Source organism: Typopeltis vanoorti, chromosome 4, assembly GCF_054136105.1.
Source record: "Typopeltis vanoorti isolate ZY-2024b chromosome 4, IOZ_Tvanoo_1.0, whole genome shotgun sequence".
NCBI classification, from domain to species: domain Eukaryota; kingdom Metazoa; phylum Arthropoda; class Arachnida; order Uropygi; family Thelyphonidae; genus Typopeltis; species Typopeltis vanoorti.
The window spans coordinates 80,855,663-80,875,682 of NC_143552.1; the positions used below are offsets into that span (position 1 = coordinate 80,855,663).

Consider the following 20,020-nt stretch of genomic DNA (forward strand, 5'->3'; position numbering starts at 1 on the left):
AGAGTTCAGATGCAATAATCATGATATGATTTCAACATATAACCTATTATACCTTTTCAGCCACCTATTTCTAATAAATTTTTGTTCATGAATTAGATTGAAGATTTAATTGTCCATGTGTATAAATGTAGTTATGCATTTTAAACTCTTAGCATTATTGCCCATTGTACTTCTGGATTTTTCTAAGTTATGTTATAATAAATTTAGTTTAATCCTTTATCCAAGTGTGTGCAAACAAAGTTTGCGCCCTGAAAGTATCTTCAGGACTGGGGTAAAGTGGTACAACACCGGGCAACTCCTTGCAAAGCTGGAGCAAGCTACCAACACTCCTATCTCAGTATCTCCCATAATGCAAAACACATCTCCTTGCAGATATGTATAATGTTATGCATTAAGGGAATGCATAACATTATACATATCCATAGGATATGCATAGGAGGAACTGACCTTGCTAATGCTTCTGCCTGATATCTCCACTTGGGCCTGGCTCCCACTGAAGAGACCTCAATAAAGGTCGAAACTAGTCTGGGTAGTGGCCCTTCCCTTAATGCATAGCATTATACATATCCGCAAGGCGATGTGTTTTGCATTATAGGGGATACTGAGATTGGAGTGTTGGTAGCTTGCTCCACCTTTGCAAGGAGTTGCCCGGTGTTGTACCACTTTACCCCAGTCCTGAAGATACTTTCAGGTGCAAACTTTGTTTGCACACACTTGGATAAAGGATTAAACTAAATTTATTATAGTCTGACCAAGTGAAAAATAAACTTTCAACATCTAAGTTATGTTAATATTAAAATACTGCAAAGAGCAATGATGCTAGGAGGTTTAGATTACTGTTTTTGACTACCTTGTCAATAAGGACTGTTCCTGATTTTATATATAATAGTTTAGTCAAATTCAAAAGGCGATGTGGTTGGTCAGTAACTACATCTAATAAAATTCCTAAATTTTAACAAAAGTTTGTACTTTTTTTTTTTACCACCTGATATAAGTATAAAGTTATGAGATAGGTCTTCATTTCTAGTATTATAAACCCTTACAGAAAACTGTTTGTTTAGCTAAAGAATGACTATTTCATTAAATTATTTACTCCTAAAGTGTTAACTCTATAAATAAATAAAGAGGCTTTTGTTTTTTTTTAATTATAGCAGTAAGTGCCTTAATGAGATACAAAGCCATCATCAAGAAAATGGGTACCTTGATGAACTAGCAGATTTAATTTCTGCTAGTACTTTTGACATGACTTCCCTGTCTACCAAGCCTGATAAGTGTGCCATACTTCAAAAAAAAATCAATCAGATATGTAGAATAAAGCAACAAGGTAGGCTATCAGAATTACAATATAAACATTTTACTTTATTTTTGGTTGCATGGTTCCTAAATCCTAAAAAGATGTGTTGTGTTGTGTTTCTTGACGATGGAATCTTTTCTGCGTTATCTTTTATGACCCTCTATTTTTAAAACTGGTAAATTTCCATGACTATTTGAAATTCCAGTCCATATAAATGAGGTCTTTTTGATGCATATACTTCATTGGCAGGTTGTCACTTCACTGAGACCACTGTGTACAACTGAGATTTATATTATGTATTTATATTATTTAGTTATTGATTCTGATATGATTAATATCATTAGAAACAATTTATATATGTTAAAATATGAATGATTTCTAATAACTGAATCAGCATTCTTCTTCAGCTTCATTCTCACTTAAATGGGTAACTGCAGTGAATCAACTTCTCCATTCAGTTCTGTCTGAGTCCATGTTCTCCTTCAGTCTGACATCTTGGAAGGCCTCTCTCAAGCTGTCCAGCCATTGTTGTTGTTGTCTAGGTCTCTCCTTACTTCTTTTGTCTGGTGGCTTCATCTCCAGCACTCTCCTTCCCACATAGCTTTTGTCTTGTATAATATGACCAAACCTGCCTTGATTCCCCTAATCTTCCAGATACTTGGATTACCCAAATCAACGAGTTTTTGAGCTTATCCAGTCTTGCTATACCACGTACAAGTCTCAGCATTCTCATTTCCGCTATGTCCATTCTCTTCTCCCATCTCTTGATTATCTGCTAGGTCTCATTACTAACTATAGAATAACATGTATACCACAGTAAAAATAAATTTATTATGTCAGTATTTTGTCTTGCGTATTATAAGACATCAACAACAGCACATAACAATAAGTAATTGAATAAAGAAACAGTAGAGTGCATTCATTACATTGGAATCCCTCTAGGTATACAGTTGTGTGTTCATGGATTAAAACTATTAAGCTAAAATTAATTAAAATTAGTTAAAAAAAATAAAATATATATAAGCGATTACAAATTTATTTAATATGATTGAGGATAACAATATCCCATACTTTTGGAATAGTGAAGTAGTCATTATGATTAAGGTTAGGTCAATGAATTAGGGCTTCATAACTTTTTTTTATAAGTGTTCATATTATATATGGATCTAAGTTTTTTCCTGCATATGGATCTGTGCAGTAGCTTGTTGTTTTTCCATTGGATCCTGTGGTTGGTGTTTTCAATTCCATGTTGTGCCAGGCTATATTTGTGACATTTGATAAGCCAGATGTGGTTTTGATGTTCAGAGATATGTACAGATCTTCCTGTTTCTCCTTAGCAAGACAAGTTGTGCGAATATGGTACTTTGTATATGCCAAGTAGGATCACTGGTGATAGTTTGTCTTTTGGAGAAGGTAGTAGGTTATGAATTTGGTTGATGGGTTTATAGGTAGAAATGAGTCGATATTTTTTTTCATAATTTTTTTTTTTGTTTTAAAGAGATTCTGCAGAAGAACAAATGCTGTGTGCTCTCGATACTAGGGATTTTATAATGCCATATTTTTGAGATGAACGGTGGGCTGATGTACTGTGGATAAAATGACTTGAAAAAGTTTGTTTTTTGGTAGATAGACAGAAGTGGAAATGAATTCATCTTGCTTATGCTGGATGAGTGCATTTAAAAAGGAAATACATTTTGATGATTCTTTTTCTAGTTTAACTTAATACAAGATGTAAGGTGTAGATTTTTTTGTAGAAATGGGTGGAGTTCTGGTTCTGTGCGATGACTCCAAATTGTAAAGACGTCATCATTGTACTGCAGCCAAATTTTTGGTTTTTGGTCAAGAGAGAAAACTTTCTTTTAAGGGTTCAAGATAAAAGTTGGCTAGGTAAGGTGACAAGAGTGAGCCCATTGCAGTTGCTGCCTCCTGTTTATATATTTTATCTTTCATATGAAGTAACTAGATGTAATTGCAAATTTGAATAAGTCCACTATGTCTGATGGAAATTTTTGGGCTAGAAATTCTATTGGACATAATCATCAGGGTGATTCAATTCTGTCTTTGTCAATACATCCAGTAGCATAACAAATAAGAAGTCAATCAACACTGCCCCTTGATTATCTTCCACTTTTACTGGGATTGCCTCCGTGGTGTGCCTGCTTCACATTTCACCGTTCTTTTGCTGCTATCATACATGTCTAATACAGGATCTTTGTACATACTTTTCTGAAATCATTTTCTTCCTCATCCATCTCTCTCTCTCTCTTTGGAATCTATGCCTTTTCCAAATCAGAGAAGACCAAAGAAAAAAATTCCTTGTTGCTCTTCCAAACCTTTCTATGAGCTGTCTTTGGCTTCAGCTTTAGATCTTGCAATCTCTTCTCAATTATCCTTTTCCATATTTCATATTGTAATTCACAAGTTTAATTTAATTTCTCTGTAGTTACTGCAGGACTGGAAATTACCTCTATTCTTATTTGTTCTCTGTCTCCATTCCTACGGCATTTTCTCATTTTCAGTGATTCTTTTAAAGGCAGCTGTTAATAATTATTCTCACTTCATGTAGATATTTCCATACCTCTACAGGGATGTTATCATATCTGATTACTTTCCGGTTTTGCATTCTGTTTTTCTCTTCTGTTTTTCATTTTTCTCAGTTCTTCATCCACTTCCATTCTTGTTATGTTAGGAATTTTCCCTGTTACTGAATGGTCTTCATCCTTTTTTAATTTGTTATTTACTTCATTAATTCTTCATATGCTTTCTCTTGGTCATCCTGCATTTTTACTTTTCTGCTCCTTTTGTCTGGCTATCCTGAGTGCCCATTTGACCTCCTTCCTCATTATCCAGACTTTCATACAGATTAGCATAGGTTTCAGTTTTAGATCTTATTCCTACTCTCTCTCTCTCTCTCTCTCTTTGCTTCTCTATATTCTGTTCTGCTATTTCCTTCACATACTTTGTCCCAGTTCTGCCTGACAACTTTCTTTTCCCTAATACAATGTTGTACCTTGTCATTCCACCAGGACATGTCCACCTTAATATTCCCGTTTTCCTGTTGTTTGGCCCAACACCTCTGCCCCAATATTATGGATGCTGTCCATTTTGTTTTCCCATTTTCCTTCTCCTTGTGTTCATTTTCAGCGATCATTGCTTGTATGTTTTGATAAACTCTTCTATAAAGTTATTTTGTCCCAGCTTCTACCACCTTGTTTTGATGACTCCTTTTACTTTCTTCTGTTTTATCCACTCTAATTTGTGACACAGATCCTATTACAAATTAAAGCCTGATTTATGACAGTTTCCAGAACTAGTTTGGTCATAAAAGAAGGGGTCTACTTATACTGAGAAAGCAGCTACTTTAACAATACTTTTAAGTGGTATTGTTGCTCTGTTAAGATATTGCTTGAATTTCAAAAGAAATTTTACATTATCGACATTTAAAATATAATGTCAACCATATATATCCACTTTTATATTGCAGTTCATATCTACTTTCTAGTCTCTTGGCTCACTGAATTTTAAGATAACACTTGCTATTTTAGATGAAGAGGATAGAACAATCAAAAAATAAATTGCTGAAATTCTTCAAATGATGTGATCTGTAGCAGTATCCGAAGCACTTTACATTTTTCTCTTTATTTTACACTTAAACTTCATTTTAATCCATTTGTATAGAAATTGTGGATCTTAAATATGTAAACAACTATATTTCAATTGGATCTGGATTTGATGAAATCCAGGTGTGCACTTTTCACACATCTATATCAAAATAGAAGATGAAGTTGAGAATGATGTAATTCATAGAAGTTTCGCATATTTTAATTATGTAAAATAGATATTTAAAAAAATAAACATCAATTAATAAATTACTCAAAGTTTATAGCTTAAACTTCTTAATGTTATGCTCATTGACATGTCATGACAGAGTAATTTTGGCTCTGTAAGAAACCTGATTATTGCTAATATAGGGTGCTTAATGTTATCTGCTCTGTTATTTGGGTATTTTCTTCTGACTTGTTTGTCTCATTTGAAAAACTTGAGTTTCCAGGAGGAAGATTATATTTATGAAAAACTATTAGCTCTTTTCAGATTTGCACTGGATATATGGTATAGTTTGGTTGTTGAAATTTTTTTTTCACTTATTTAAACTACAAATTAAAGATGCTAAGAAATTATATTATTGGCTTAATCCTTTATCCAAGTGTAAGTAAACAATGTTTGCAGATGAAGAATCTTCATGGCTGGGCTGCTTGTAATACGAGGCGTGGCTATTAAATAATGAGACTGGTTGCAAAAATGTGTTTTATTATCAATTGTACAACTTAATTGTTATCCCTTTCAACATACTCTCCTCCTCTATCTATACACCGTTGCATACAAATTTTCCATTGTTGGAAGCAGTGCTGCAAGTCATCAGGTGTTATCTGCTTCAGTAGTGCTGCTGTTTTCTCCTTTACCTCATCCACTGACTGAAAATGCAGATTTCAACTTTGGAAAAAGGTAAAAGTTGCATGGAGTCAAGTCCAGCAAGTAAGGTAGATGGTCCAACACTGGGATCTTCTTATCAACGAGATACTGCTTTACAGACAGTAGGCTGGAGCATTGTCCTGATGGAGAATCCAAGCATTGTTCTTCTACATAGATAGAGTCTCTTCTTCCTCACTCATTCTCTCAGCTTGGCCAGAACCTCAAGGTAATAATGTTGGTTAATTGTCTGACCCTCTGATATCCATTAAACCATTACCACAGCATTGATAAAAAAAAACAAAAAACGATCAGCATTGCCTTTAGTTTTGACTTGCTTATTCTTGTTTTTTTCATTCTTGGTGATGTGGGAATTTTCCAGTGCATCGATTGTCTCTTTGTTTCTGGATCATACTGGAAAATCCATGTCTCATTACATGTGATGATCTACTCCTGCAAGTTCGGCTCTGCTGTCAGCCATTCCATGATTTCAGTACAAATTTGTTTCCAGAAATCTTTCTGTTCCTGACACAAGTTTTTGGGAACCATTTTGGCACAGACTTTGTTCAATTTATGTTCAATTGCTCATGCAAAATATGCTGCACAATCTCCTTATCAATATACACTATGTCTGCTGTCATCCAAATGCTTAATCGGCAATCGTTGCGGACAATTTCATTACTTAAACATACAAACTTATTGTTTTAATACTGACCATATGTAATGCGTACAAACATCTTACATTCTTTGCCTACCAGTTTCGCTAGCAAACTGTCTAGCTTTTTCAAGGCGTAACGGAAAAGCATAAAAAAACTAGTAAATGCAAATTGAAAGGAACATAAAAACGTTGTAAACAATCTAGTGGCTAAGGTTACAAGTTCGGTTGACAGCGACTATCCATTATCACGCATGCCGGTTTGTTGTAAACGTGTAATGTGATTACTGGCTAGCTGTAGTTAAGATGGATTTAGACAGAGGATCAGGTTTTTCCACAAACTGTTCAGAATAGTACCCTGATTTCTGTCGAGGTTTCCATCGGTTATTAACACTATTGTGGCTTCCTTGAATAAACGATGTCTGTAGTCGTCATCCAAATATGGCATGGAGCTGTTTTGCCACTCTATCGTGTGGTTAGACACACAGAAATGATGTGCTAAGCTGGAAGAAATACTTCTGTTGTGGTTTACATCACCAACATGTTCTTTTTTGTTGGGTCTCTAAACTCCGTGAAGTTTGTCCGATGTAGGCAAGACCACAGGAGCAAGGAATGTAATATACTCCTGGATATTTGTAGAATGGCACCTTATCTTTTGGGGATCCTAAAACCTGTCTGATGCTGGTGGTTGGTTGGTTTGAAGACTCTTAGTATTCTGGCTATTTGATAAGAAATTGACCTGATGAAAGGGATCACGACAGTAGAAATGTGCTGGGAGTTTGATTCTTCTTGTCTTGGGGGGTGGGGGGGGGGGACCGTACAGATATTTTTTGATGATGTTCGGAGGATATCCATTTTGTGATAATGTGTTGGCTATTAGTGAGAGTTTAGTCTGTGTATCCTCCTCTTCTGATATAAACTTTCGGGCTCTATTTTTCAACATGCTGATAATGCTCAGTTTGCGTGTCCTGTGATGGTTTGAAGTATAATGAAGATATCTACCAGTGTCTGTAGGCATTCTGTAAATGGATAATTTGAGACTATTTGATTGTCTCTTTATCAAGATGTCTAAAAAATTGCAGTTTGCTGTTGTTTTCTACTTCCAGAGTGAATTTTATCTTGTTATGTATTGAGTTGATTTTTTTCACAAACGATGTTAGGTTTTCTAAGCTGTCTTGCCATATAATGAAAATATCATCTACATATATCCACCATATAGATGGTCTAGGGGAGATTGTGGAGAGAATTTCTTTTTCAAGTTTTTCCATGAAAAGGTCTGCACAAGATGGTAATAGCAGGCTTCCAAGATGGTGGGAATATGTAGAGATGATATTTTCATTATATGGCAAGACAGCTTAGAAAACCTAAAATCGTTTGTGAAAAAAATCAACTCAATACATAACAAGATAAAATTCACTCTGGAAGTAGAAAACAACAGCAAACTGCATTTTTTAGACATCTTGATAAAGAGACAATCAAATAGTCTCAAATTATCTATTTACAGAAAGCCTACAGACACTGGTAGATATCTTCATTATACTTCAAACCATCACAGGACACACAAATTGAGCATTATCAACATGTTGAAAAATAGATCCCGAAAGTTTATATCAGAAGAGGAGGATACACAGACTGAACTCTCACTAATAGCCAACACATTATCACAAAATGGATATCCTCTGAACATCAAAAAATATCTGTATGGTCACAACCCCCCCCCCCCCCCCCCCAAGACAAGAAGAATCAAACTCCCAGCACATTTCTACTGTAGTGATCCCTTTCATCAGGTCAATTTCTTATCAAATAGCCAGAATACTAAGAGCTTACAATATCAGCGTAGTCTTCAAACCAACCACCAGCATCAGACAGGTTTTAGGATCCCCAAATGATAAGGTGCCATTCTACAAATATCCAGGAGTATATTACATTCCTTGCTCCTGTGGTCTTGCCTACATCGGACAAACTTCACGGAGTTTAGAGACCAGACAAAAAAGAGCATGTTGGTGATGTAAACCACAACAGAAGTATTTCTTCCGGCTTAACACACCATTTCTGTGTGTCTAACCACACGATAGAGTGGCAAAACAGCTCCATGCCATATTTGGATGACGACTACAGACATCGTTTATTCAAGGAAGCCACAATAGTGTTAATAACTGATGGAAACCTCGACAGAAATCGGGGTACTATTCTGAACAGTTTGTGGAAAAACCTGATCCTCTCTCTAAATCCATCTGAACTACAGCTAGCCAGTAATCACATTACGCGTTTACAACAAACACTCATGCGTGATAATGAATAGTCTTTGTCATGCGAACGTGTAATTCATGTTAAAACCTTTTCTTAGTTTATTCAGGACACAACAAAAGGAACATAAAACATTATAAACAATCCTTGGCTACTAGATTGTTTATAATGTTTTATGTTCCTTTTGTTGTGTCCTGAATAAACTAAGAAAAAGTTTTAACATGAATTATTCAGGACAAAACTTTAGTTAAACATAGGCAGAGAATGTGGCATGTTGGCTATAGATTAGAAAGGTAATTTTATGTATATAAATCTAAATTAGGAGCAAGAAATTGTATAACAATGAAAGAAAATTGTAAGACCTAACCTGCAATGCATGTGGGTCAGATAAAGAAATTAATTAAAGCTGCTAAATTTATTTAAGAACCCCATTTCATGTGTTATAAGGTAGGAAAGCAAGTAAGCCAGAGTCCAAGGGTCACCTTTAACCAATCCTGTGTTACGTATACCTGGGGGGGGAGTAGTTATAGGAAAGAGAAACTAGAGTGCTTTCCAAGAAAAACACAACAAGCGCATGTGTGATGTGATAGAGGGAGCTGGATGCCATGACGTAAATCCACGTGACCACGTTGGCGGGCATTGCGATAGCCGAGAAGAGAAAGAAAACAAAAAGGTCAAGCAACTCCCACTCGTGGCTTTTTTTGGGTTCCTGCTTCCTGACCTCTCAGACGTTGGTCCAGTCCGCACCGACGGAGAAGTTCCTGGCTGGCCGTGGAAGGTATGGTTCGTCTGCCGCAGCGTTTGAAATAGACCTAGCTATTTCCTAAGACTAGGATAGCTGAGAGATGTCGTGTGACGGAAGAACCAAGTAGATGCCGTCCGTTCTGGCTAAGCTCCTGAGCCATATCGCCCTTCCGGCCGAGAATCTGGCCGTATAGTTTGTCGAAGGTGACCAGACGAGAAGCAGATAGAAGAAGCCTTGATGCCCAGACAAGGCAAGAAGAAAGACAGAGTATCATTTCAGAGACGGTAAAGTAGACTTTTGTGATATATTTCCCAGTTAAGAAAGTGTGTGTTTCCCTAAGAACGTTTGTGTAGAGGACTCATTTTATGGAACTTTAGGAACTGTCTACAACTTGGCACAGGCCCATTTTGTTTGAGAATTGTCTGCCTAGCAAGGCCATGTTTATTCTGTATGAATTAGTAGTAATGTGTAAAATGATATAACTAATGACCACGTGAATGTAGAAAGTATGATAAGTGTTAATGAGATAATGTTAAGTTGCATATAGAGGTGGTCTAAGCAAGTTTGTTTATATATTTTGTATAGTAGTATTTGAACCAAGGATCTTACTTGAGAATAATTCAGATTAATTAGTAGTAATGCTTACTTGTATGATTTCTTTATTTAATAAACATGTTTCTTAGTACCTGCCTGATCTGTTTTAGTATATGAATTCAAACAGCCACTCATAAAAATGTTAACAAAGTTAGCGGGAAGAACCCACGTGTATGATTAAACAAAGCAGGCCATGACTGCATGTAAGAATTTAGTGAACAGAGATTAGATTATATTATAGTTTAATTATTGTGTATCATTCTGAGAGAGCCATCCTGGGTAAGAGTCCCATCTATCCTCGGTATTGGCTGGCGCAGTTATAATATAAATTTGTCAATGCTTATCAGGTGGACTGTCTAAGATGATGTGTTAATGGTCATGTCCCACACAAGGACAAAGCCCTAGATACTAAGTAACCTACACGTGGTTAAACTATAGAGAGGCCAATAGGACTGCATATTTAAAAAGGGGAGATTTAAATAAAGAACGGAATAAGTATAGGATGTTTTTAGAAGGGAAGGATATACTGGAATAAAAATAATAAAGAAAAAATAAGAATGGAATATAGACATAACACTTTCAATTTGCATTTACTAGTTTTTTTTTCTGCTTTTCCATTACGCCTTGATAAAGCTAGACAGTTTGCTAGCGAAACTGGTAGGCAAAGAATGTAAGATGTTTGTACGCATTACATATGGTCAGTATTAAAACAATAAGTTTGTATGTTTAATTTAAACAGTTTAATTTCATTAATTTTTGTAATGGTTTGTTTGGTTCCTGCTGTAACAGGGTGACCCGGTCGTTTATCATCTTCAACGTTTTCTTGATCTTCAGCAAACCGTTTGTGCCATTCAAACATTTGCACACGTGACATTACATTATCACCATACACCTCCTACAACAGTTTCAAACACTCAGTCGGCGATTTCTTCAGTTTTACAAGGAATTTGAGAATTAATGCTCTGCTCGAGTTTAATGTTAGACATTATTCTGGCAAAGCGGCTTCACTCATGTTTCTTTTATAACTGCCTACTGACTAACTACGAGTGACAGTGAACAATGCTTATCTCAACTGCTTCTAGAACCTTCAAGGGCATTCACGGCGCAAGCACATCCCACTGCTATGAGTACACAATTCACAGTGCACCTTGTCTTGTTATTTAATAGCCACACCTTGTATAGGGTGTTTCAAAAGTGGGTATACAATTTTGAATGACAATAGAAGATAAATATCAATAGATGAACAATTTTTATTACCTTGTAAATGTAGCATAACACTTGAAGTTTCAACACAGACAGTTTAAGTTCAGTATGACTGCCTCCAGTAATTTTGCAGACGTCCCATCTGTAATCAATTTCCTGCCACTTGTGGCAGAGCATATCTGGCCTAACTTCAGCAATGGCAGCAGTAATTCTGGAATTAAGGTCATCCAAATTGGATGGTAGTGGTGGTATACACACACACACACTAGATCTTTTGCAAAGCTTCACAAGAAAAAAATCTAATGGTGTAAGGGTAGAGGAATGTGGTGACCATGCTAGAGATGCCCCTCTACCAGTCTATCTACCTTGAAAACAGGTGTTGAGGTAAGACATTACTGTCTGTCAGGTAATGAGGAGGTGCTCTATCTTGCTGGAAATGTAAGCGTCCGTCATGGTCATCTAATTGTGGTATTAGGTAACCTAACATTTCCAGATACACACCACCACCGCCAGTAATGGTAGACTCAAAAGGGTCCCATTGACCTTTGATGCTTTGATGATGCACAGAATAGCCTAGTGCGACGTGTAGATCGTGCATACTAGGAAGTTCTTTGCTGTATGCCTGCAGAAATTCCCCTGAACTTGTGTTGCAGACTTCGTTTCTCAAAGCAAAACGCACAACATGTTCACTCTTCACCATCAAAAGTTGTCATTTTCAAGTGGTGTGACGTATCATACTATCTAGTGTTGTCATTTGGTAATAAAGTTATGTGACCAAAAATTTATGTGTTTCACTACATTGACACTCACTCAGCTTTTGTACATCTTCCGAGTTATTCTCTGTTCTCCTGCAAAGTTGTATACACCCCTTTTGAAACACCCTGTATAGGCTAATGACTTCACATCAATTGTCTTAGTATTAACTCTTTACTTAGAAGTAAAGGGATGCTTATCATAGTTCTAGAGTAGTTAGTATACTGGTGCAAGAAAGCCTGATAGTATTAGGAGAAAGAAAAGACAGATAGATAATATGAGAGACAGAGAAAAGGTCTCAGCCATTTTTTTATATCGTTATATAGCCAAAGGCTATCAGTTATCCTTTTTCACCAATCTCATATGGATGAATGACCAAAAGATCAATTCAAACTAAAGTGCAATGATGACTAATTCTTAGGCAGTTTGCCTTATCTGAATTAACTGCTTTGAGTTGGCCTTCTCTGCTTGGGATTGCTCTCAGTCCTCCCTGCAATTGACTATAAGACCTCATCAAATTAAGAGGATGGAACTATTTAAAAAATCCCTCATAGCAAAAATAGATAGAATTTTATCTCCCCCTGGTGAATATTGCATAATGTGGATGGTTTACACAATGTATTCCTAGAATGCTTCTTTCTTTCTAAATACAAAAATTGTCTGACTGAACAATAAAATATCCACAATACAATATTATAAAGCATTTGGATGTCATATTACTGGTTTTCACAGTAATATGACATCCAAATATGACAACAAAACTTGCTGACAGGTGGTAGGTACTGACAGGTGGTAGGTACTGCAAAAAACATATTGTGTTGTAAGTAATGGAATGCCCAACAAATTACATAATATGTTCCAAATACACAGGGCAAGAGGGCAGCTGTAGATGGCATGTTCTACTGTTTCCAATCAGTAACAGATGTCACAGATTGGATCTCTGATGTTAAAGTACTTCCATTTGATGGTATTGACTGGAAGATGGCCATATGCAATTCTTCAAGCAAAATCCCTCCTGATAGGGTATCCTTGGAACTTCAATAAGTTATGAAAAAGTGTTGTTGTCATTATCCAACTGTGGAAGTTCATAGCAAAAGAGATTAAAGATTTCTTTATACCAAATTTTACTTTTTTTAATTGAAAGGATGTCAGTGCCATAGTGTTGTAGCAGTCTTCAATTAAGCACAAAGTGTTGTAATATTCAGGAACAGTCTCAGCTTTTGGACATTTGTAATCATTTACTCCAAACAGGGGAGGATAAAAATCCAGGTAGTACAGGAGAAGGTCTACACATGTCTGCAATATTTTATGGGCTTTTGAAGCTGTATTGCTTAAATAGCAAAATTTTAAGACTGGAAGCCCAGATCCTCCATGCTTCTTTGATAGTTGAAGAAACTCCTTTTTAACTTCTTGGTATAGGCTGGACCAAAAAAATTCAGCAGGCTAATTATATAATTGCTTTTCTTCAGCTTCTGTGATGTCTGTAATATTTATTATGTACAACTGAGCAGGAAAGATTATTGTTCTGAGTATTTTGGCTTTAGAAGGAAAGGAATTTTGTATATAAGTTCTTGAACTGGTAATATTGGGTAAATGGAGAAGGGAATTCCAAGTATAATCAGGAGTTCTCTTTCTTAGGGATTAGCCCAAAAGGAATGCCTCAATTCCAAAAACATTTAAGTTTGTCTTGTTTGCATTAGCAGTTGATCCACTGATCTTGCTAAATTTTTCCAAACTACCAAAAAAGATATATATGGAATCATTATCCTTCAAAGTGTCCACTGTATCATTTGGGCATATGCTAATATCTTATTTTCATTCATAGTTGAAGGAGCTGTTATTCCTCACATAACATGTATATTGTTGACTTCCTTGAAGAAAGGTTCAAGAACTAAGGCAAAGAGCAATGGACTTTTTGAATTTTTATCGGATCTGACAGGAACCCATTAACTAGGAGTTCATCATCACCATCTAATTCTTGCCATGTACCCTCAAGGGGTGTACAGGATATGATAGTACTACATGAAAAATTTACATCATTACTAACTTCCTATCTACAACTTTCCTCCAAATCAGTCTGTTACTTGTCAAGACTCCAACATTATCAGATCTTATATTTCTATCGTCTAAGGCACTTTGTACCATGTCAATCCACCAACATCTTGGTGTCTTCTTCTGGGTTGTTTTCCTGGCAGAGAACATTTGCTTTGCTAATCTTTCCTCGCCCATTCTGTTTAAGTGACCATACCACCTGAGATTAGTTCTGCTAATGCATTCCTGGATGCTGACAATGTCAAGTTCTTTCCTAATATCCTCATTTTTAATATGATATTGCCATTGATGCCATCTGTTCATGCCTCTAATCTTTCTCAGGACTCTCATATCTGCAGTCTCTAGTCTTTGGTCAAGTGTTTTACTTCTGACCCAGCTCTCAGATCCATAAGTTAAAACTGGTTTGAACACTGTCTTGTATACAGCTAATTTAGTGTTCCAACTAATTTCTCTCTTATTCCTATCATACCAGCTTTGTTGATTCTGTTGTCTATTTCCATATTTAATTTACCGTCTTCACTAAAAATCGTGCCTAAGTAGCTGAAATGTTTTACTTGTTCCACAGGTTCTCTGTTCACAATGCAGTTGACATTTTCAACGATTCTGCCTATTTTCATTGTCTTTGTCTTATTATTGTTGACCTTCATGCCATATCTATTACAACAGTTATTCAATTTAGTCAGGGAATCTTGCAGGCTTATACGGATTTATTTAGAAGTATAACATCGTCCACATAAAGCAAAGAGCTGACATTAACATCTCCAATTTTGATAACATGTTTAATACCACTTTCCTTCATAATGTGATCCATATAGTTAATGAATAACAGAGGGGATAATGTATCCTTGTTTGACACCAGATTTTACCTGTACTTCTTTTAATTCTAACTGCTGACTTAAAGACTTAAGTATTGCTTGATATAATGCCCCATTGACACCATATAACTGTAGCATATTGAATAGCTTCTCTCTTGGCACCTTGTCATATGCCTTTTCCAGATCTACAAAACTTAAATACAGATCTTTGTTATATTCCCAAGATTTTTCAACTATTTGTCATAAAGTGAAGATCTGCCAGCCTCTATTTGGTCTGAATCCAGCTTGTTCTTCACCAAACTTTTCTTCCACAATCCTTCTCAACATTTCTCAAGTATACTTGCATAAATCTTACCAGAAACACTCAGTAGGGAAATACCTCTGTAATTCTCACATTTAGTTTTGTTTCCCTTTTTATATATGGGTTCTATGAGAGCTCTACTCCAATCATTGGTAATTCGTCCCTCTGTCCAGGACTTCTGAACTATGCAGTGCAGCCACTAAGACTTTTATATCACCATACTTCAGCATTTCTGATCGAATATCACCTACTCCTGCTGCCTTTCCACATTTCAAACCTTTGGTGGCTTTTTCTACTTCAAGTATGGATATGTATTCCTGACTGTATGCCTCTTGAGTGTTTTTTTTTACCACTGTGCTATCACTGCTTGTTTCATTTAGCAATTTTTCAAAGCAATTGCTCCATACTTCAAGGATGTCTTTTTCTCTCGTTTTGATGTCACCGTTATAATCTCTAACGCCTTTTACAGCACTGTTTTCTCCATTTCTAAGCTTCTTCAACAACCGCCAGAATATTTTGCCACCTTCTTGATGTTTATTTTCTATGTTCTTGCAAAAGTCCTCCCGTGACTTTTGTTTAGCCAGGTTTACACAGTGTTTAGCTTTCTTACATTTGTCTCTGTATTCTCTAAGAGCACAATCTGACTTATTTGCCAGGAAATTTTGATATGCCTTCTTCTTTTCCTTTACTGCCTCTTTAACTTCCTGTGTCCACCATGGATTTCTGATTTTTCTATCCTTGCAGACAACCTTACCACATGACCTCTCTGGCTGAATCAATCAGGGTTTTTTTCTAGGCTTGCCACTGAATCTCCAAGGTTTGATTCTTGTTTTCAAACTCTTTCATTTTTTCTTCAATAATCTGTGTATTTTAGTCTATGGTTAAAACTTTTTTATATGTTATTCTTTTCAATATGAAATTCAATTTTATCCTGCTCAAGACTAAATAGTGATCACTTCCAATTTCAAATCCTCTGTACACTCTGTTGTCCTGCACCAGGGAGAAAACATCACTATCAACAATAACATAGTCAATGAGACTTTTCTTGTTCCTTGCCTCTTCTCTCTATGTGAATTTGTGCACATTTTTATGTTGTAATATGGTGTTAGTAATAGCCAGTCTATACTCTGAGCAGAAATCCAACAGGTATTTGCCATTATTATAGCTTTGCTCTTTTCTGCAAATTTTCCCAAAATATTTTTGTATGTCTGACAATCATTTCCTACTCTGCTATTTAAATCCCCAACAAGGACCAACTTTTCCTTTTTCATTGTGTCAGTTGCTTTCTCTAAAGCCTGAGAAAATTCCTCCACTGGACAATGAGCCTTCTGTGGAACCATAGGCACAAACAAGTCTCATTGACCAGTTCACCATTCTGATATTAGCTCAAATCACTCTACTTGAGACTGCCTGCCATTCAAGAAGATTAGCCTCATATTTAGTGTTTTGTATTTAACTAGGAGTTGGGTTGTTGAATTGGCATAGGCTGCTTTGATAATGGATAGCAGCTTTTTACCTACACCAGTTTGCCTGGAGGATGTGAAACAGAAAGGGATGCTGGACATTATCAAATACTTGAGTAAGGTCTACTGATAGCACTGCCATCAACTGCTTTTTATATTAACTAAGCGGATTAGATCATATAGCAGAAACAGATTAAATTCTACTGCTCGGCCTGGAACTCCATACCCCTGTGTGCTTTTTTCATTATGTATCTCGTTTCCACTTTGAGCTTGTCATCGATAATGCAGAAATATATCTTGTATTCTGGTGTACTGCGTGTTTGAATTTTAACTACATATCCCATTCTACGTAACATTATTCCAATTTCAACAGAGGATCTGGAATTTGGTTGAAAAGACCAATGGAAAATATGGTGGAAGTTTTGTTCTGTGCAGTCATGCTTAAATAGAAATAGGTTATGATCTGACATGTTGATGTGAAGCTGTTTTATCTGAATTATCCTCTTTATAAGGGAAGAAGTGATATAAATTCAATCAAGACAGGTATTCCAATATCTTAATTCGTGTACATGTAAGCCTGGAGATTAGGATTGTGAATCTTCCATATGTCTACTAGTTGAGCATTACAAGACAGGTTTTTAACTGTGCATATCCTACTTTTCCACTCCTGGGGTATCCTCCTATTTGTCTAATGTGAGAATTTTCAATACATTTCTGGTTCTCCAGCTGCTATGGTGTAGTGGATGGAATCCGGAAAAGTGGCCCCCTCGCATTTCGCCTCCCACAATTTGCCCCCAGCACATTTCACCCACTGTAGATAATGAGTAGGCTACAAAAATGTAAATAATACACCTAATTTTTTAATAATTCTAATTTATTTTGTTTTAATAGAATAAATGCACATTATTATTGTTTAAAACTAGAAGTTGTATGCAATGTCTCTAAAGTAATCAATCACATTACTATTTTGAAAATCTTGGACTATTCTTTTGATTCTAGCAGAAATTGCAGCATACTTCTTGTTTCTTTGATTGCCTGAATTACTGGCAATTAGTTGTGTTATTTTGAAACTGTGCAGCCCTTGTTGTTTCTTTAAAGAATCAATGATTCGGTAAATATTTGGGAATAAAGTAGCACAAGTTTCAGAAATCCCCTGTGCCACCCCTCCATGCCGTTGTTGGTATGTTGCTGATCATTCAGTGTTCGTGTGTAAACATTCCACAATTTGATCGCATAAATGGGTAATTGCCGGCCTCTCCATTGTCTTCTTCCAATATATGTATCTTCAAAGTAGTTTGCAATCACCATAGCTTCAATGGGGAAGTCATCAGCTTTAACTAAATCTTCAGATGCTTGAATAACGTTAGCAGGAGAAATAAATGCCAATGCCGGAATCATTCGGATCCAACGAGCAATTTTGTGGTGTTGTTCGTATCGGGCTTTTAAACCTTCATTCTTTACCTTTCGCCAAATGCTTTGGGAAAGGTGAAAAAAACAACCGGTATTTACAATACCAGGAAATTCTTGTTGGAAGGCTTGCATGGTACTTTGTTCGAAATCTGTCATAAGTTCAAATTGGCTTAATCTTATAGGAGTCTTTTCACTAACAAGTGAATCTTGTTCTGATTTGTCTAAATTCAAACAATAAAAGTTCCTGCATCTGGCTCTCCTCACATTTCCTGGTGCATCGGACAGCACATGTTTGTTGTTTTCGGTGCCTCATTATTGGCGGTGTATTGCGTGAACAAGCTGTGTATCGCAGGCAGTGCAATATCGGAAGTTAAGTTCGAGTAATATCGAGAGAGTTTAACATTGAATCTCCACTAAAGGGGCTGGGACTTCAATAAAAATTCGAGTTATCGAGAGTTGACTGTATTTACATTTTTGTAACCTACTCATTATCTACAGGGGCAAAATGTGGGAGGTGAAATGCGATGGGCCACTTTTCCGTGAACCGTAGTGGACACTTTATAAATATGGCACCAATTCCTGGAAGAATTTTTGCCTAACTGTTCCATTGGATGGTGTATAAACATTTATAAACCTTATTACACATCCACAGTATTTCCAGTCTTTTGCCAAGATTCTCCCTTCTGCATCCCTTTGGATATTACAGAATGACCCAAGGAGGTGGATAGAATAAGAACTCCTATTCCAGTCCTGTTAATTCTTTTAAAGCCCCAATAAGAAGTGGATATATATCGGTTAAAGTTTTTATATCTGCAGGAGTATGTTTCTTAGAGAAACAAAAACCTGATATTATGGCATAGCATAAGTTTCCATATAGTTTCTTGTTTAATTTGCTTGTGGAATCCTTGTACATGTAATGAGGCAGTGCAAAAAGGAGATGCTATGATTATTGAAGTGTCACTGGTAAGTATTTAATTTCTAGATTTTGAACTTGATGAGGTCTTCAATCTGTGAAGGAGCAGTTATTCAGCCTGCTTCTTGTAAACTGTTTTCCAGTTTTTTATAGTTCATCATCATCATGAACCAACGGGCAGTGTGCCCGTTGGTATTCGATGCCTTCTTCACTATTTTCTTCCACCTTTCTTTGTCCAGTGCACAGCATTGCAGTTTCTGTAACCCCATTCCACCAGTCCTTTATGTCATTCTCTGTATGGTCTACCTCTTCTGTTTACACCATTCATAATACCAAATATTAATGTCTTTATCTTCTGATCCTCGCTCATTCTGTAGATATGTCCAAATAATTGCAGCTTCTGTTGTATAATTTTCTGCATTAAATTCTCCTTTGGTTATATCTTCTGATAGAGCTCTTCATTTTGTGATTTTCTGTACCCATCCTAGTCTTAGAATCTTTCTGTAACAAGTTCTTTCAAATGCCAAAATTGTTTTTCTTGATTTCTATTTATTACCCACGTTTCAGATCCATACAACACATCACTAAAGATGCATGTTTCTAGTACTCTTAATTTTGTTTGCAGGCTGATCGCTTTACTTTTCCATATGTTATCCATGGCCTTCATATTTGTTTTTCCCTTTGCAATCCTGATCTTTATTTCCTTTTTTACAGTCCAAGTCATATGTCATTTTACTTCCCAAATATGTGAATTGTTCTACATCAGTTTCTTCAACAGTTTTTCTATATCAATTTCATCCACTTGTATCTTTAGTTTCATGTTCTTCACACCAATTCTAACTTCTGCCATTGCATTCTTATAAACATCTTTTAATATGGCTATTAGTTTTCTGTCAATTCCATAGGATTCTAGCACTACTAATGTCACTTTCTGGTCGATGCTGTTCCTTCTGAAAATCAACAAAGGCAAGTATATATGTTTTTGTTTTTTCTCCTAGCTTTCTCTGCTATTAACTTCATTATCAAAATATGTTGAATTGTACTTCTATCTTTCCTAAATCCTGCTGGCTTATCTGCAAGGTATGCTTCTAATTGTGTTTTCAATCTT

General features: G+C 36.1%; 1 protein-coding gene across 1 annotated transcript in view; it reads left to right on the forward strand.

The window, feature by feature from the left end:
* LOC150107444 (uncharacterized) overlaps positions 1-20,020 on the forward strand; it is a 526,289-nt gene that overhangs the window by 170,276 nt on the left and 335,993 nt on the right. The window contains exon 4 of the mRNA XM_090392100.1: positions 1,152-1,324. Within this exon, the coding sequence (XP_090248226.1) occupies positions 1,152-1,324 (173 nt within the window). The remainder of the gene's footprint in view (positions 1-1,151; positions 1,325-20,020) is intronic.